General features: G+C 45.0%; 1 protein-coding gene across 1 annotated transcript in view; it reads right to left on the reverse strand.

Annotated features, from left to right (window-relative positions):
• LAMA4 (laminin subunit alpha 4) overlaps positions 1-15,509 on the reverse strand; it is a 163,967-nt gene that overhangs the window by 71,609 nt on the left and 76,849 nt on the right. The window contains exons 12-13 of the mRNA XM_088460491.1: positions 7,427-7,594; positions 2,504-2,700 (exon numbers count right to left, since the gene is read on the reverse strand). Of these exons, the coding sequence (XP_088316617.1) occupies positions 2,504-2,700; positions 7,427-7,594 (365 nt within the window). The remainder of the gene's footprint in view (positions 1-2,503; positions 2,701-7,426; positions 7,595-15,509) is intronic.

Here is a 15,509-nt window from a genome sequence, read left to right on the forward strand (position 1 = left end):
GTGAGACAGTCAGAAAATATATTTACAATTATTTATTACATTACTTAAACATTTCCAAAGATAATTTTGCATTTTGTAATTTAGCATAGTTCTCACAGCTGGACTGTTCCTGCTATATATTTTAGATTCTGGTGCCAAATAGTAAGAAAATAAAATGTTGGGAGATACAGCCTAAAATAAATGAAGATAGTACAAGTCAGTCCATTTGCTTAAATCTGTTGTCCTTATTTTGCTCTTTGAAATGTTGAGAAGCATTTTGTCAGATCACAGACCTAGAAAACAAACCAGCAATTATATAGTGTGAGTCAGAACCGTAACTATACTTTTTGGTGCCCTGGGCCAGAAAGAGCATTGGTACCCCCCTCATTTTTCAAAGGGAAATAATGCACCCAAAAAGGGTCATGGCCTTCATGGGGAAGGCCAGGGAAGAGATAGGAGAGGCCAGGAGATGCTGGGGATGAAATAAGAGGAAGCTACAAGTGAGAATGATAATAAACAGAAATTTGACAGGCCCAAACATCGCCCCCTGACCTGTGGTGCCCTGTGCGATGGCACCGGCCGCACTACCCTAGCTACGGCCTTGGTGTGAGTATTATATAGGACTGACATGTGTCAGGGTTCAGCCTAGGATCGGCCTCTCTCACCTCCTTGCCGGCTTCCCCTGACTTCCTTGCGGTCAGATGTCTGGTGCAGTGATAGATGTGGGGCTGAGTAGTTCTGCCTTAGGTGCTTTTTGCGAGCTTCCATGGTCGGCTGGGTGTGCTGGGGATCGGAATTCCCATCATGGGCGCCGCCATGACAGTTCCTCTCATGTGACAGTACTCCTAACCTATGGTAGCATGATTTCAGTCAGCTGATGCTGTGCTCCAGTAATCTGCTACCCCTGGGTATAAATCCGCCTCCAGAACTCTAGGAAGTTGCTGTTCAACTTCTTCTCTGTTCCAGTGATACCAGCATTGCTCTGTACTAATCTTTCAGAGAGTTACTTCAGCCTGTTCACAGTTCTCCAGTTTCCAGTATTAGCTTCCAAGCTATTCTTAGTCTGAGAGTAGTTCTCTCCCAGTATCCAGACTGTTTTGTTTTCTATGTCTGTGTGTCTTTGTATATGTGCTGCTAGTATTGCAGCTTCCTTGTGTCACTGAGGTGTCAGATTACCTGCTCGTATTAATTAGCTCACAGCTGGACCTCCCAGCACATATCTGTGTCAATCTGCCCTGTGTCTTGTCAGTGCAAATCTGCACTTGCATTTAGCACTCTCCTAGTGTATGCCTGACTTCTCTTTGTGTCTTGTCTCTGCCAAACATTTCCAGCATTCCCATATATTCCCTGAGTCCACTCTGCTCTTGTCTGTTCAATCTCCAGTATATGTCTGTGTTCTTTGCTCAGTGTCTTGTCTCTGGTAATCAGCTCCAATCATTTCTAGCATTCCCATATATTCCCTGAGTCCACTCTGCTCTTGCCTTTGCCCAGTATATGTCTGTGTTTTTCTGCATACTTAACTGTTTCCCGTCCATGCCTGTGTTATAGCATTCAGTGACATTTCCAGAGTTCATTCATTCCATTCACCTCCAGTGCTATTGCATTCATCATAGTTTCCGGTCTTCTGCCATTCCCAGGTACCTGTCCAGAGGGCCGCGACCTGCTCACTTGGTGCAGCTGATAACCAAATCCCAATTGGAGAGGTCACTGGAGAAAACCACCAAGTGAGTTAAACTCCGCGCCTCTGGGCAGGTCTAGCCAAACCTGGGTTTGGCCGCAACTAGGAGACCTAGTCTAGTCACTCCCCTAGTCACCCGAACCCCTCGGCTCACCGTCCTCCACAGAGGAATTCTTGCACTGGATCGTGACAACATGAAATGATACTTGCCTAGTTTTGGACCTTCCTATCGAGGAGACAGGGCTGTAGCAAGGGGTGTGCAACCAGTGCAGCTACCCAGGGCGCAAAGTCAAGGGGGTAGCACAGTCTCTACCAGTGGTGGCCCCAGAGGTGGGGCTGAAGTGCAGTCTAAAGTTCAAATAGGGGAGCCACACCACCTGGCACCCCAAACACAGCCAAACATCGCCAGCCAGGACTCACTGGCAGTTGGTATGGCTCCCCTATTTTAATTTTTGACAGTGCTGCAGCCCTACCTTTGGAGCCGACACTGGTCTCTACCCATATGGCACCCCATCACACTGTTTTACCTTGCAGGGTAGCTCTGCAGACACCCCTCTGCAAGAAAGCCGCAAGGAGTATCCTTAGGACACTCCCGGCAGTCATTTTCCTGGCGAGCCCCAGCTCCCCCCGCACTAAATGTGTGACATCATGATGTAATGTGCGCCGGAGGTGGGGGGTGCCAAGCAAAGATGCACAGTCCTGCTGGGGCACTGCTGGGGCCTGTTGAAGGGAATCGCCTTATCAAGTCCCCACCAACGGGGTGGCCCACTCTCTGAGATTTTCTTACTGTGAATACCGACATTATTCTAATCTTGCCTCAAAAATTAAAACTAGAAAACATCTTACATCATGCATATGGAGTTTGACACTGTTTTCCGTGTTTTTATCTGTTGTCTGCATGATGCGCTCGCGGGCTTCCTTTATGGCCTCTTGGATATCACTGAGCTTGTTATTGTAGTCAGTGATAGGCTCCAGCACAATAGGAAACAGGGACTGCGTATTGTTGTACATCTGCAACCAGTCCTCTTTCACCTCACTTAACACTGAAACATAAAAAGTCCATGTCACAGTCAGTCATATGTATACACCATATACTGTACATATATTTCAGCCTGAATTTACTGTAAATGCATAAGGTAGACATAGTACATAAAACCACACTTTTACAAAACACATCTGTGCACAATTAAAAATTAATTTTGGCCTAATTCCAGAGGAAATATTACATGTTCAATTTTTAATTTACTTAGTTTAGTTATTTTTTGTGAAAATTTAAGAAAAAGGTCCTGTATACTTTGTGGCCTACAGTTTTAATTACCACCAATACACACTAGGGATGAGCACATTTTAGAGCATTGGTTTTAAAAATTTTGCTCATTTCTAATTTATGCTCTCATAAGATATTTATTCATTTAAAAGACACACTGCCAGCAAGCAGGATCAGAGTCCAGTGGCTGAACAGACAGAGAGGCCTATTCATCAAAACTCAAATAATGGTTTTAAGGACATTTTCCTTAATTACCGTTATTTTAGTATTCATGAACACACTTAACACAGTAGATATCACTGATATCTCCTGGCTAAGTCCGCCTGCATTCATTTCCATGGAGAAATTAGGCTATTCATCAAATTACCGCAGCTGTAAGCAGTGCTGCGCATGCGCTGATTTTGTGAACGTAACGGCGCATGCACAGCACAGATTACAGCTGCAGTAAGTTAGAGCAGGCAGGGAAAGTATCTATTTCCCAAAAAGCTGTCATTCCAAAAATGACAGCTTTTCGGAATAGATAATGATGGAGAGGAGGAATGATGAATTCCTCCGGTAATTAGGTAGAACTCCAAGCGAGTTCTAAACCTAATTACCTCCAAAGAATTTTTAGTAATGAGGAATAGGCCCCAGAAATACTTAGGAAAGTTAAGGAGTATTCATGAACAGAATAAGGGCCTGATTCACTACGGATGGCTATTGCGATTGCGGTTGCGATTACGCACGCTGGTCTGATGCGAAAATATGCAAATTAATGCAGTTGAAAAGCCGTCGCACAGCCAGCATAGAGACGCCCACTACCTCTATCTCACGTCCGTAGTACCTTGCAGTCCTGAGTATACATCGGGAACATCAAGTAACATCGACAGAAAGCAAAGTATAAAATGAGTTAGCCATACATGTACAGTAGTTGGTAACAAGACAGGATTAATTCATTGATCTATAGGCAATATAAATTAGTAAAGCATTTGTCTAATAAGAACAAGAAGCGACAGTATATTAGAAGCCTGGGTGAAGGGGGCATGGTCTAATCGTGGGAGGCGTGGCCACATCCCCTCAGGGGAACATTTTTGTGCAGCGCTGCGTGCTGGGGAGGGGGGTGCTGTGAGTCCCTCAGCCCAGCACATAGCCAGTGGGGGGCGCGATCAGCGTGATTGCTCCCCCCACAGGCATAGGAGACTGCTGCGAGCAGTCTCCCAGTGCAGCCCAGCACACAGCAGCATGTGCTGGGCTGCTGTGATGTAAGAGCGAGGGGGGGGGGGGCAGCGCCGGGCCTCTCCAGCAAGCCCGGGTAATTAGTACCCGCTCCCCCCCCCCTCTCGGTGCCCCCTGGTTAGAGATACAATAATATGACAAACAGAAAGTAATGTATATGTTGGAAGTCAGATGGAGGAGTCAAAAAGTATATGTATATGAATCCAGAGATACCCTAGGATCTGTCCAGGCTCCCAGGTAGTGAGGAAAGCTGTTCCCTGGAAGTGCAGCACTGCTGGGACTGAATTCTGACACAAAGGGGAATTCAATTCATAATGACGTGCAGCTGGACGTCACGGCAAACTTCACTGTTTATTGCGGTCGAAAATATTCACCAATTATTGCTCCCACCTTTATGTAGCGTAGATACGGTCATAAAGTGGCTATGAAGTTTGCCTGACCATTCCAGAGGCACTTTGTGGCCATCTCCAAATATTAAATTTCCCGATACAGTATATACCTGTATGAACCAATCCAGTGAAAATCGTGTACAGACTTAGGACCTCATTCAGAGTCGGTCGTTGCGGCCGCACGGTCATAGGGGAAAGGGGCCGGATATGCAAATTAAGCGATCACAAGTTGTGGTCCTAAGATGAGATCGTTAGCTGAATGACCCAGGGTAAGAAGCGGCCGTAAGACTAAATCACGCCCCCTTCTCGTTCACCACACATGTCATCTCCTGGGATATAAGGATTAATCACGAGCATCGGGAACCATCGGAACTGGTCGTAGTGCTTAAGGTTGACCATACCCTCTCTTAAGCACTACGATCAAGTCAGTGTACAAACCACCCATGTCACGTGTGCCATGACACTACTTTGTTAATTATGCACTCCCATTAAACGCTGTTCGCATAATTAGGCACGCCTGCGTTCGGATCTCCACTCCCCCGTTTTCAAGCACCGTCCCCTGTTACCACCCACAAACGCCTCATTCTGTCACTCAAACTACCGACCTGGCTGTGTTCAAGGAGAGAGAAATTTCTGATCGTAGCAGCTAGTTTGCGTACGCGCATTGCGAACTTTACGCATGCGCAGTTTAGCGAACATCGGTGGCGTACGATCGTGCGGCCGCAACGACTGACTCTGAATGAGGTCCTTAATGTAAACCATTGCTACTGGGATGTTAGACCTTTGATTTGCAGAATTCTTCCATTATTATATAGTCCAGATATCGCATTTTTGCCTATATGTGTTTTATGTATGTTTTGTTTAGGTGAATTAAACTATAAAGAATTTAGTATTCAATAGTTCAATTAATTTCTAAGTGTGGCCCTCAGAGAAGTACTTTATCTGTCATTTAGTCTTATCACAGACTTAACGAGGTATTATAGCTGTCATGAACAAAGGAGCTAGTAAAGTGGCATAAAGGGCTGCGGGTATCATGGCTATTTCTGAGTATTGTTCTTGTTTAGGCCCTCATTCAGAGCCGTACGCTCTGAGCAGAGCGCACGCTCTGAATGAGGGCCGGGCTCCATTTTCATGGAGCGTCCTCCTGGACGCTCGTATAGCTGTGGGTCACCACCCACAGGCTATACGAGCGTGCATTTTGATGGCCGCGATGGTCGAGACCTTCGCGACCATCGAAATTGCGAGCCGGAGCCTGCGGTTGAGGTTTTCAACCGCAAGCTCCGGAGTGATTTTGGCTCTATCAGAGCCAAAATCACTCCCACTGACATCACTAGTGATGTCAGTGGGCCGGCTTCTGACGGGAGGCGTTCCCGTGGGAACGCCCCTGTCAGGGAGGCACGCCCCCGGCACGCCCACCAAAGGGGGCGTGCTGTCAATCAACATTGACAGCACGCCCCCTTTGATCGGACACAACGAGCGAAGGAAAGTCCTTCGCTCGTCGTGTCTGGCGCATGCGCACGACGGAGCTCCCTCCGTCGTGCGCATGCTCAGTGCAGACCATCGACCCACTTGCGAGCGGACAGCCGCTCGCGAGTGGGTCTGAATGAGGCCCTTAGTGCAAAGGATTGAGAGTGATGCATCTTACCGGCACCTATGCACTTTGTTGTAGTATTTAGGTATCAATACTTATAATAAAGATGTAATGGTTGTGTCTGTACATAGATTTTTTTGCAAAAGTGTACTCCTTGGGATTGTGTATGAACTATGGAGACAGATTTTTTTTCTCCAGGATTTTGGTTTGTCTGTCTGTTCGTTCCGGCATCACGCAAACACTAGAGGATGAATTTGGATTGCATTTTCAATAGTGTATAGATTAGTCACCTAGAAAAAAACTGAGGTATGTATTATCTCAATGTGACATCAGGGAGAGAAGCAATAAAGAAAAAAAACAAACGTTTGTAGTTTGCAGGCTCCTCAAGTCAAAAATGACTACATGTACATATACTGAATTTTTTGGGGACAAATAAACTATTAGGGACTGTCTCTTGTATAGAGTAATTAATGGGTAGGTTTGTGAGTCTGTTTTGACTACATAAGGAGCCTTAGGCACTGCTGTTCAGTATGTGGTGAAGCATTGTCCTGTTTGCATCTATGCTGCTGTCCTGATGACGGTTCCTGAGAGAACCGTAACGTTGACTACTATGATGATTTTTCGTGAGTTTTCAATAAAGATGTGATTTTATCTTTCAACTACCTGGTGAGTGCCCTTTTTTCTATGTTTTATATTTTTGGATTACCCTTTGGGATTCATGAAGAGCACCACTGCAATGTCTATACAGATTAAGCTTTGAGTGCAGACTTTGACTTACTTATATATATATATATTGCACACCCGAACGCAAACATTTATATATGCACGCATATATAAATACATAGATATATATATCTTAAGATCTATGTCACAGGAAAATCCAACTATATGTTAAGTACTAATCGGGCAGCTTATCTTGACTCCTGAAGTTGCAGTATACATGTCAATCCAATAGATGGTGTACCAAGACAAATACTACATATCATAGAGTCGCTGCTCATGTTACTTGCAACCTTTCAGTGTTACTGTAAGTTAAATGGCTTTCTCACGAGTTAGTAGCCCCAAGCATCTTTTTATGTTCATCTCTGAAGGAAATCTGCAAATATTGTTTACAAAGACATTTTGTGATCAATGTCTACAAAATAAAATAAATATCACAATATTAGATGCCACTACTGTCTTTGTAAAATTAGTTCCGCTGTGCCATAACAGACATCCATGCGAGCAAAGCTGCGAGCGAACGCTAGTATATATATATATATGTATGTATACATGTAATAAAAATCAACATGAATGGTGTAACTTACGGTATTCTGCATTTCCTGCCTCCTCCTGGACCAGCATACGTTGCAGGTTAAAGGTTAAGATTGCAAGGTCCTTCAGCATTATTTCTGCTTGCTTCATGTTTTTAATACGATCTGATGGGCTCACATCCCCTTGAAGGGATTTATAATGTTGTAGTTTTTGAAGTGTATCTGAGAAAATAATGTAAACAATCGACAAATTTACTTTGAAATTTAAATTTAAGTCAAGCTCAGTATAACATTTTCTTTTTTGTAAAGTAAGTACATTCAGAACTTTTAGTGGAGAGCACACTGTAAAACATATACGTCATACATGTGTGAAACCAATGGCATGACTCTATAAAACTTGACTAAAACACCATAGTGGGATGTAATTTTATTCTAATGATAACTTATTTTTATTAAGGTACAATATATTACCTCCCACAGAAGTTATGTATACAATTATTTGCCCAGTTGAGTTTAAAGCAAATAAATAAATAAAAGTGCAGAACGGGTCCTGTATGAACAGACACAGAGTGGCAACAAAGTGCCAGTGATTGACAGTCTCTTGCCATTTGGGGCGGGGAGGCGGCTGCGACTGCCTACGTTTTCCAATGTTGGGGGGAAGGGAAGAGGCCAGGATCTCTGTCAGCAGACGGGGATTACCTGATCTCTTTGGGACTTCTGCGATGACCAGCCTGTGTGACCTCCAGAGTACGGACCATGCAGGACCATCCCTCCCATGACAAAAAAATAAAGGGGGGTAGAGGATGTATACCGCCCAAAGACTCATAGCAGAGTCAGATAAAGCAAATTTAGAGCTGAATGGGGGAATAACCAAGAATGTGGTGTAGGTCATGACCAGTCATATGCACAAAGCATTTCTGAATTTGGCTTTTAGTCAAGTTAGAGAATTGACCCCAGCTCTTCAGAACTTTTCAGAAGTCCACTACACAACGAGATCACACAGCTTGCTTTGTCTAAGAAGAAACAGAGTCTGCTCTAAGTTGTCTCCCTGCTTCTTTCATGGTAGAGAGCTGCAACTTTACTTACTGATAGTTTAAGGTATTAGTGACTAATTAGTCATTAGTAATGTGCAGCCACTGGAGAAATTTGAATGGACATTTGAGGAGATTGGCATGCGGGGATGTCTGGTTGGAGTATGATGGTAGTGGGAGGTAGGATTGGCATATTCAAGTGAGGAATGTGAGGAACATCTGGAAGGTGGATGTGGCATTTACAGGCATTTTGGGACTATGTGGCTGATGTGTGTATGCAGAGGTAATTATGGTGCTTTTTCCATTTTCAAAAATAATATATATATTTTTGGTGTTCAGTGAGATATGCAGCAGGGAGAGGGAGAAAGAAGGGAGCAGAGTAAGAGATGTGGTGTGTGTATTCCACACAAGTGTACCCATTTATTTGGCACATTTGCGATTTGAAGAGACTTTCATGAGTCCAATGGGTCAGGACCAATGTGCTGATACCAGGAAGTTGGGTAGAAATGTTCCACTAACAGATGTCTCTCAGTGCCATGTGCACCAGCAATCGGTGTGCTCAGCATTGAAGTGTATGAAGTTTCCCATCGCTGATATACAGTACTCAGAAATAGGGATGGACGTCGATGTCCAGTATATCAGAAAGATTGCGGTCAAACTCCAAAAATGCAGGTTTGACCTTATTTCTCATATGCACCAAGCCCTGGAATGGGATGCACTCCGGGGCTTGGTTGCGGTTGGTACCGCTATCTTTTGGCCCCCATTCTGAGCCTTGTTCCTCCCCCTTTTGCTGCAGTTCACTTGGTTGTGACGTCAGAGGTCCTTTACAGCACTCCGTTCTATACCTAAGCCGTCGCAAAGGGCCGCTCTTACTGAGAAATCGGGCCTTTGCGATGGCTGGCATGCATGCGAAGACCGGCGGAGTGCGATGTGTCATGCATCCCGCCCTTGGTCCCTGAAGGCTCTTCATCCACTGCGCATGCATAACCTTTTCTTTTCACTGTGCACACGCAGCCAGTCACTGACTTCCCAATTGTGTGTGAGTGAAATATCGAGCATGAAGATCATTATTATTTTTCTGATTATTCTCTGTATTAAATACAGAGATGATGATCCCACAACAATCCCAAAGATTGATACAGGACTGACCATTGGCTATCCCTGTTTTATAATTCAGTGTACTTATTGTGTTTCTCACAATGAGAACTCAGGCACTCATGAGCAGAGCAGTGAGGGAAGATAAATGAGCTATCTGGTTTAATCATCTATGTGACAGCTGGTTTCTGCATATTTGTTGCATTGGATAAATTGAACACTGACAAAGAAAGTGGCAGCCTATTATGTAATTGATGTTATCCTGACAATTATCGCTTACACAGAATAATAGCATGCATTGTATTACTGCACCTCATTTCACATGTTAGAGAATGTCAGCCTCTCTAGACCTGATAATGTGCAGTAGAAGTGACACCATAGTGTGATACCCTAAACTATTAGTTTATTCACAATGTAATCAGACAACATAGTATAACAGTAAAGATAGAGATAGTGAATAATTTCTTATGATTATTTTACTTTGCAAGAACAAAGAAACACTTGGCAATATTCATATATCAACAATGTATTTCAGTAGACAGTAACACACACATTAACACTCTCGTTTATTTTATTCTTCAGGAACCTGAAGATCACCAGCGAACTCTGGACTTCGAACCTACAAACTATAAATGGGTAAGTATTCTCTAGTGGCAATTATCAAATGACTAATTTTGCAATTCCCTTAACATCTCTAAAATATATACAAACAACCTCACGTGAGTAGGATAAGGTTACATCAAGAATACAATTGCAAACTTGTGTTACTTTTCTATATACCTTTTTAGGAAAACGTTTTCCTCACACTACTGCTCTTTACAAGTCTTACACAATGCTAGTTCAGTGCTGAAATAGTTCATAGGGTGCACCCTTCGTTGCCCGGGATATGAAGAACAATTCTTTGGGAATTATTTAACTGGCAATCTACTCTGTCTTTGCCAAGTCCTGTACAGATGTTCTTAAACTGCTCCAGCTACAGTACTCGTCTCTAATTAATGCAACACTGTAATCCTCTGTAAATGATCCTGCTGAGGTGGTGTTGGTGTTACTGTCAGTTCCTTCTCTGCTTAGCAACCTTAGGGCCTGATTCAGAGCCGGACGCTCTGACCAGAGCGCTCGCTCTGAATCAGGGCCGGCCTAGCTTAAAATGGAGCGGCCTCCTGGCCGCTCGCATAACTGTGGGTGGCCACCCACAGCTTATGCGAGCGGCCAAAAAGATGGTCGCGATGGTCAAGACCATCGCGACCATCGGGCTTGCGACGAGACCCTTGTGGTAGGGCCTGTCTGCCGCAAGCCCGGAGTGCTTTTGGCTCTATCAGAGCCAAAAACACTCCAACTGACATCACTAGTGATGTCAGTGGGGCCGGACCCAGATGGTAGGCGTTCCCATGGGAACGCCTCCGTCTGGGCAGCCACGCCCCCGGCACGCCCATCAAAGGGAGCGTACTGTCACTCACCATCGACAGCACGACCCCTTTGGTGCTAGACCCCGAGCGACGGCTTCCCCGTCGCTCGCCAGGTCTCGCGCATGCGCATTTGGGTAACATCGACCCACTTGCGAGCATACAGCACTCGCGAGCGGGTCTGAATGAGACCCTTAGTTCATAGCGAGAGTATTACAAGTGCTGGAAGTGAAGTGTCACCCTAACACTGCTGGTAACTGTTGTACCTAACCTCCAGTATGCGGTATCAGGGGGTTATTCTTACTATTATGAATGCAGTCTATAAACCCCATGCTGATCTCTGAAGGGACTGTTGTGCATATGTAATGGTGGACAACTGTAGGCCTCCAGTTAATAGGCACTAATGTCACTGAGTATCTATTTGGGAGGTTGCAGCAGCTTCTTACCCCTCCAGTATCAGCTCTCAACCTCCGGCTCCTTTACAAGCTCAGTCTCTCTATATTTCCACAGCTCCGCCTGAGGCACTCCCTTAGGGGTCGTCTGACACACCCTTCTTGGGCTGATTGTTCTCAGGAACCTCCCCGGATGACAAAGCTTGGTCCCATCGGATGTTCCACGCCTCAGAGACCTCCGCTGCTTGTCCCGGAGTACGGCCGCAGCCCTCAGGTAATCATCAAGGCAGCTCAGCCCCTTCTCCTGTCAAGCTACCTCACCAACTGCTGCCCAACTGTCAGTACAAGCCCCTCTGGTCGCGGGGCACTGTTTCTCTATTGCATTGGAGGTCCAGTCTCTCCAGCCGCACGCCAGCTCCTGAAGCTGGCTACATTGTCCACTGTCACCAATGAATACATTCAAATGTCCAGCAGCACATAGATAAGGGTACACAACATGAGGTACTCCCAGGTTCTGGGGTACCACATACTTCCCCGCTAGAATGATACGAGTCCTCATGCATCTCACCATTTTAACAAGTTTGGCAAACATCACTATAACGTTACAGCTCAGTTACAATATAACAACTGCCTTCAGAACAACGGTTGACTATGTTTATTTCTTTTAAGTAACATCAGTTGGATACTTTGATGCACACAACCTTTGGTTGCAATATCTACTCCTGTATACTCTACTGCCTGTAACTAATGGGTAGAGTTCCCTTTGCTCTTCTTTCCTGACTTGTTACATGCTTGCTGCAAAATTAAGGTGCTCTCTTTGTAGCCTATTGTTGTATATTCATAGTCTGGGCGATGCCACTCTGGAAGCAGATATGTCACTGCTTCCTTAGCTACACTAGGGATATCAGATTCAAAATTCAATATAACTGAGTCTGAGTAATGGGGTTTAGAAGGACTCGATTCTTCTGCCATGGCCGTTTGGTTTACTCCACAACTATCTTTTTTCTGGTCTAATGCACGTGAATGTGCCTGATTAAGGTAGGCCGTAATGGAAACTGTATCTTCCATTCTAGGCTTAGTCTCACGTACTGGCTCTGGAAGAAGTGGTTGCTTGACTACATCCTGCCGTCTATGCCGTACCATCTCACTTTCCGATGTTTCAGGTTCCTCTCTATATTCATGGTATTGGTAATTTTGCAGGTAATTACGTTGAGAACCTCTGCGATGTGAATAGTGCCAATATCGCTTACGATCTGCGGCATATCTGCTGCCTTGAACTGGGACACCGCCAGGACCAGTGACATTTGCTGCTTGTAGACCTTTCTCCCCAACAACGACATCAAACTCTACAGTCTCTCCATCTCCCAAACTGCGGAGGTACTTCCTGGGGTTGTTTTTCTTGATGGCGGTATAATGTACAAACACATCCTCCATGGTGTCCTTCCGGCTGACGAATCCATAACCGTGTTGCACATGGAACCATACGACTTTGCCCCAAATTCTTCTTGCAAAGGTTGATGTAACATCGCCTGCTGATGGCGTGCTTGCAATTTTTATTTGGTTCTGTAATATTGGGCTAAAACTCGCAACTCTGGGTTGCCCAAATTCCATTTGTGAACCTATTCTTTCTGTCTCTTCTGAGGGCTGGTCCTCGGGCTCTCTATGGATGCAATAGTGTTCAATGTGGCCACTTTGCCGACAACTTCTGCAGATTGGCTTCCCTTGTGAATCGAATTCGTCCATTGGATATCGGCCTGACTCACGTGGAATGTTCCATCGTGACTTGTTTCTCCCACCTTGTTCCTGGTGCCAGTCTCTGTGTTTGCTTCAGCCTGTTCTTGTCGGAGTTCTCTCAACTCTCTTCCCATCTCTGAAAGACTTTGTGCCAATTTGGTGATTTTATTATCAAGGGCCCCGATCGGATCATGAGCAGACTGTACCTGCGTCTGCTGGGTAATTGCCCCCTTTGGTGTCAGGGGGTCAGGCCCAATGTATTTACTGCTCTCTTCAACGTCTCCATCTTCCATCTGTTCCGACAATTCGTTGTCATCACTCTGATTGAGTCCAAGAATTTGCAACATCGTCTCCTTGAACTCTGAAAATGAACAGCCCTGATGGTTGTGTTTCCACATCTTCAGTTGTGCTCGTAGTGCTTCTCCTCGTGCCCCTTCAAATAACAGACTAATTAAAGTCTCATCTTCATGTTGATCCTCTTGCGGGTCTAGAGCTTGGACTGCCTGCATGGCCTCCTGTAGACCCAGAGCAAACTCCCTCAGGGACTCTTGGGGTCTTTGTTTCCTGGCATAGAGACGACCTTTAAGTTCGGAGATGGTTCGTGAATTGAAGATGCGCATTAATTCTTTGAAGATTTCCTCAACCGTTTTCTGCTCTCCGTCAGACAATGCTTTAACTTCACGTCGTGCAGGACCTTTCAACTGCCCCATTAATATCTCGACTTTCTGCGTTTCACTCAGCGGGTATAGCCGGAACATGGACTGCATTTTGTCCTTGAATTCCTTCAAGGTGCTCATACCCGTTGTACGTGTATTCCCGGAGTATGTTGGCAACCATGGGGCCCCAAAATAGTATGGCATCATGATGGGTGATGCCTGTGTCATATGTGCCACACCACTGCTGGGTGAGACATTTACTGATGGTGAAGCGGGTAGTCGTCTCTGATCTGAGGTTGATGCAGGAGTTTGTGGTGCAAACATTTTCCTGTCGTATCCTGTTCGCGGACGCCAAATTGTGATACCCTAAACTATTAGTTTATTCACAATGTAATCAGACAACATAGTATAACAGTAAAGATAGAGATAGTGAATAATTTCTTATGATTATTTTACTTTGCAAGAACAAAGAAACACTTGGCAATATTCATATATCAACAATGTATTTCAGTAGACCGTAACACACACATTAACACTCTCGTTTATTTTATTCTTCAGGAACCTGAAGATCACCAGCGAACTCTGGACTTCGAACCTGCAAACTATAAATGGGTAAGTATTCTCTAGTGGCAATTATCAAATGACTAATTTTGCAATTCCCTTAACATCTCTAAAATATATACAAACAACCTCACGTGAGTAGGATAAGGTTACATCAAGAATACAATTGCAAACTTGTGTTACTTTTCTATATACCTTTTTAGGAAAACGTTTTCCTCACACTACTGCTCTTTACAAGTCTTACACAATGCTAGTTCAGTGCTGAAATAGTTCATAGGGTGCACCCTTCGTTGCCCGGGATATGAAGAACAATTCTTTGGGAATTATTTAACTGGCAATCTACTCTGTCTTTGCCAAGTCCTGTACAGATGTTCTTAAACTGCTCCAGCTACAGTACTCGTCTCTAATTAATGCAACACTGTAATCCTCTGTAAATGATCCTGCTGAGGTGGTGTTGGTGTTACTGTCAGTTCCTTCTCTGCTTAGCAACCTTAGTTCATAGCGAGAGTATTACAAGTGCTGGCAGTGAAGTGTCACCCTAACACTGCTGGTAACTGTTGTACCTAACCTCCAATATGCGGTATCAGGGGGTTATTCTTACTATTATGAATGCAGTCTATAAACCCCATGCTGATCTCTGAATGTACTGCTGTGCATATGTAATGGTGGACAACTGTAGGCCTCCAGTTAATAGGTGCTAATGTCATTGAGTATCTATTTGGGAGGTTGCAGCAGCTTCTTACCCCTCCAGTATCAGCTCTCAACCTCCGGCTCCTTTACAAGCTCAGTCTCTCTATATTTCCACAGCTCCGCCTGAGGCACTCCCTTAGGGGTTGTCTGACACACCCTTCTTAGGCTGATTGTTCTCAGGAACCTCCCTGGATGACACAGCTTGGTCCCATTGGATGTTCCCCGCCTCAGAGACCTCCGCTGCTTGTCCCGGAGTACGGCCGCAGCCCTCAGGTAATCATCAAGGCAATGCAGCCCCTTCTCCTGTCAAGCTACCTCACCAACTGCTGCCCAACTGTCAGTACAAGCCCCTCTGGTCGCGGGGCACTGTTTCTCTATTGCATTGGAGGTCCAGTCTCTCCAGCCGCACGCCAGCTCCTGAAGCTGGCTACATTGTCCACTGACACCAATGAATACATTCAAATGTCCAGCAACACATAGATAAGGGTACACAACATGAGGTACTCCCAGGTTCTGGGGTACCTCAATAGTACTGTAGATAGTGAAAGCTGTTGGGGACATGACAGAGAGGTCAG

The sequence above is a fragment of the Taudactylus pleione genome, unplaced genomic scaffold (genome assembly GCF_031769625.1).
Source record: "Taudactylus pleione unplaced genomic scaffold, aTauple2 ptg000046l, whole genome shotgun sequence".
NCBI lineage: Eukaryota > Metazoa > Chordata > Amphibia > Anura > Myobatrachidae > Taudactylus > Taudactylus pleione.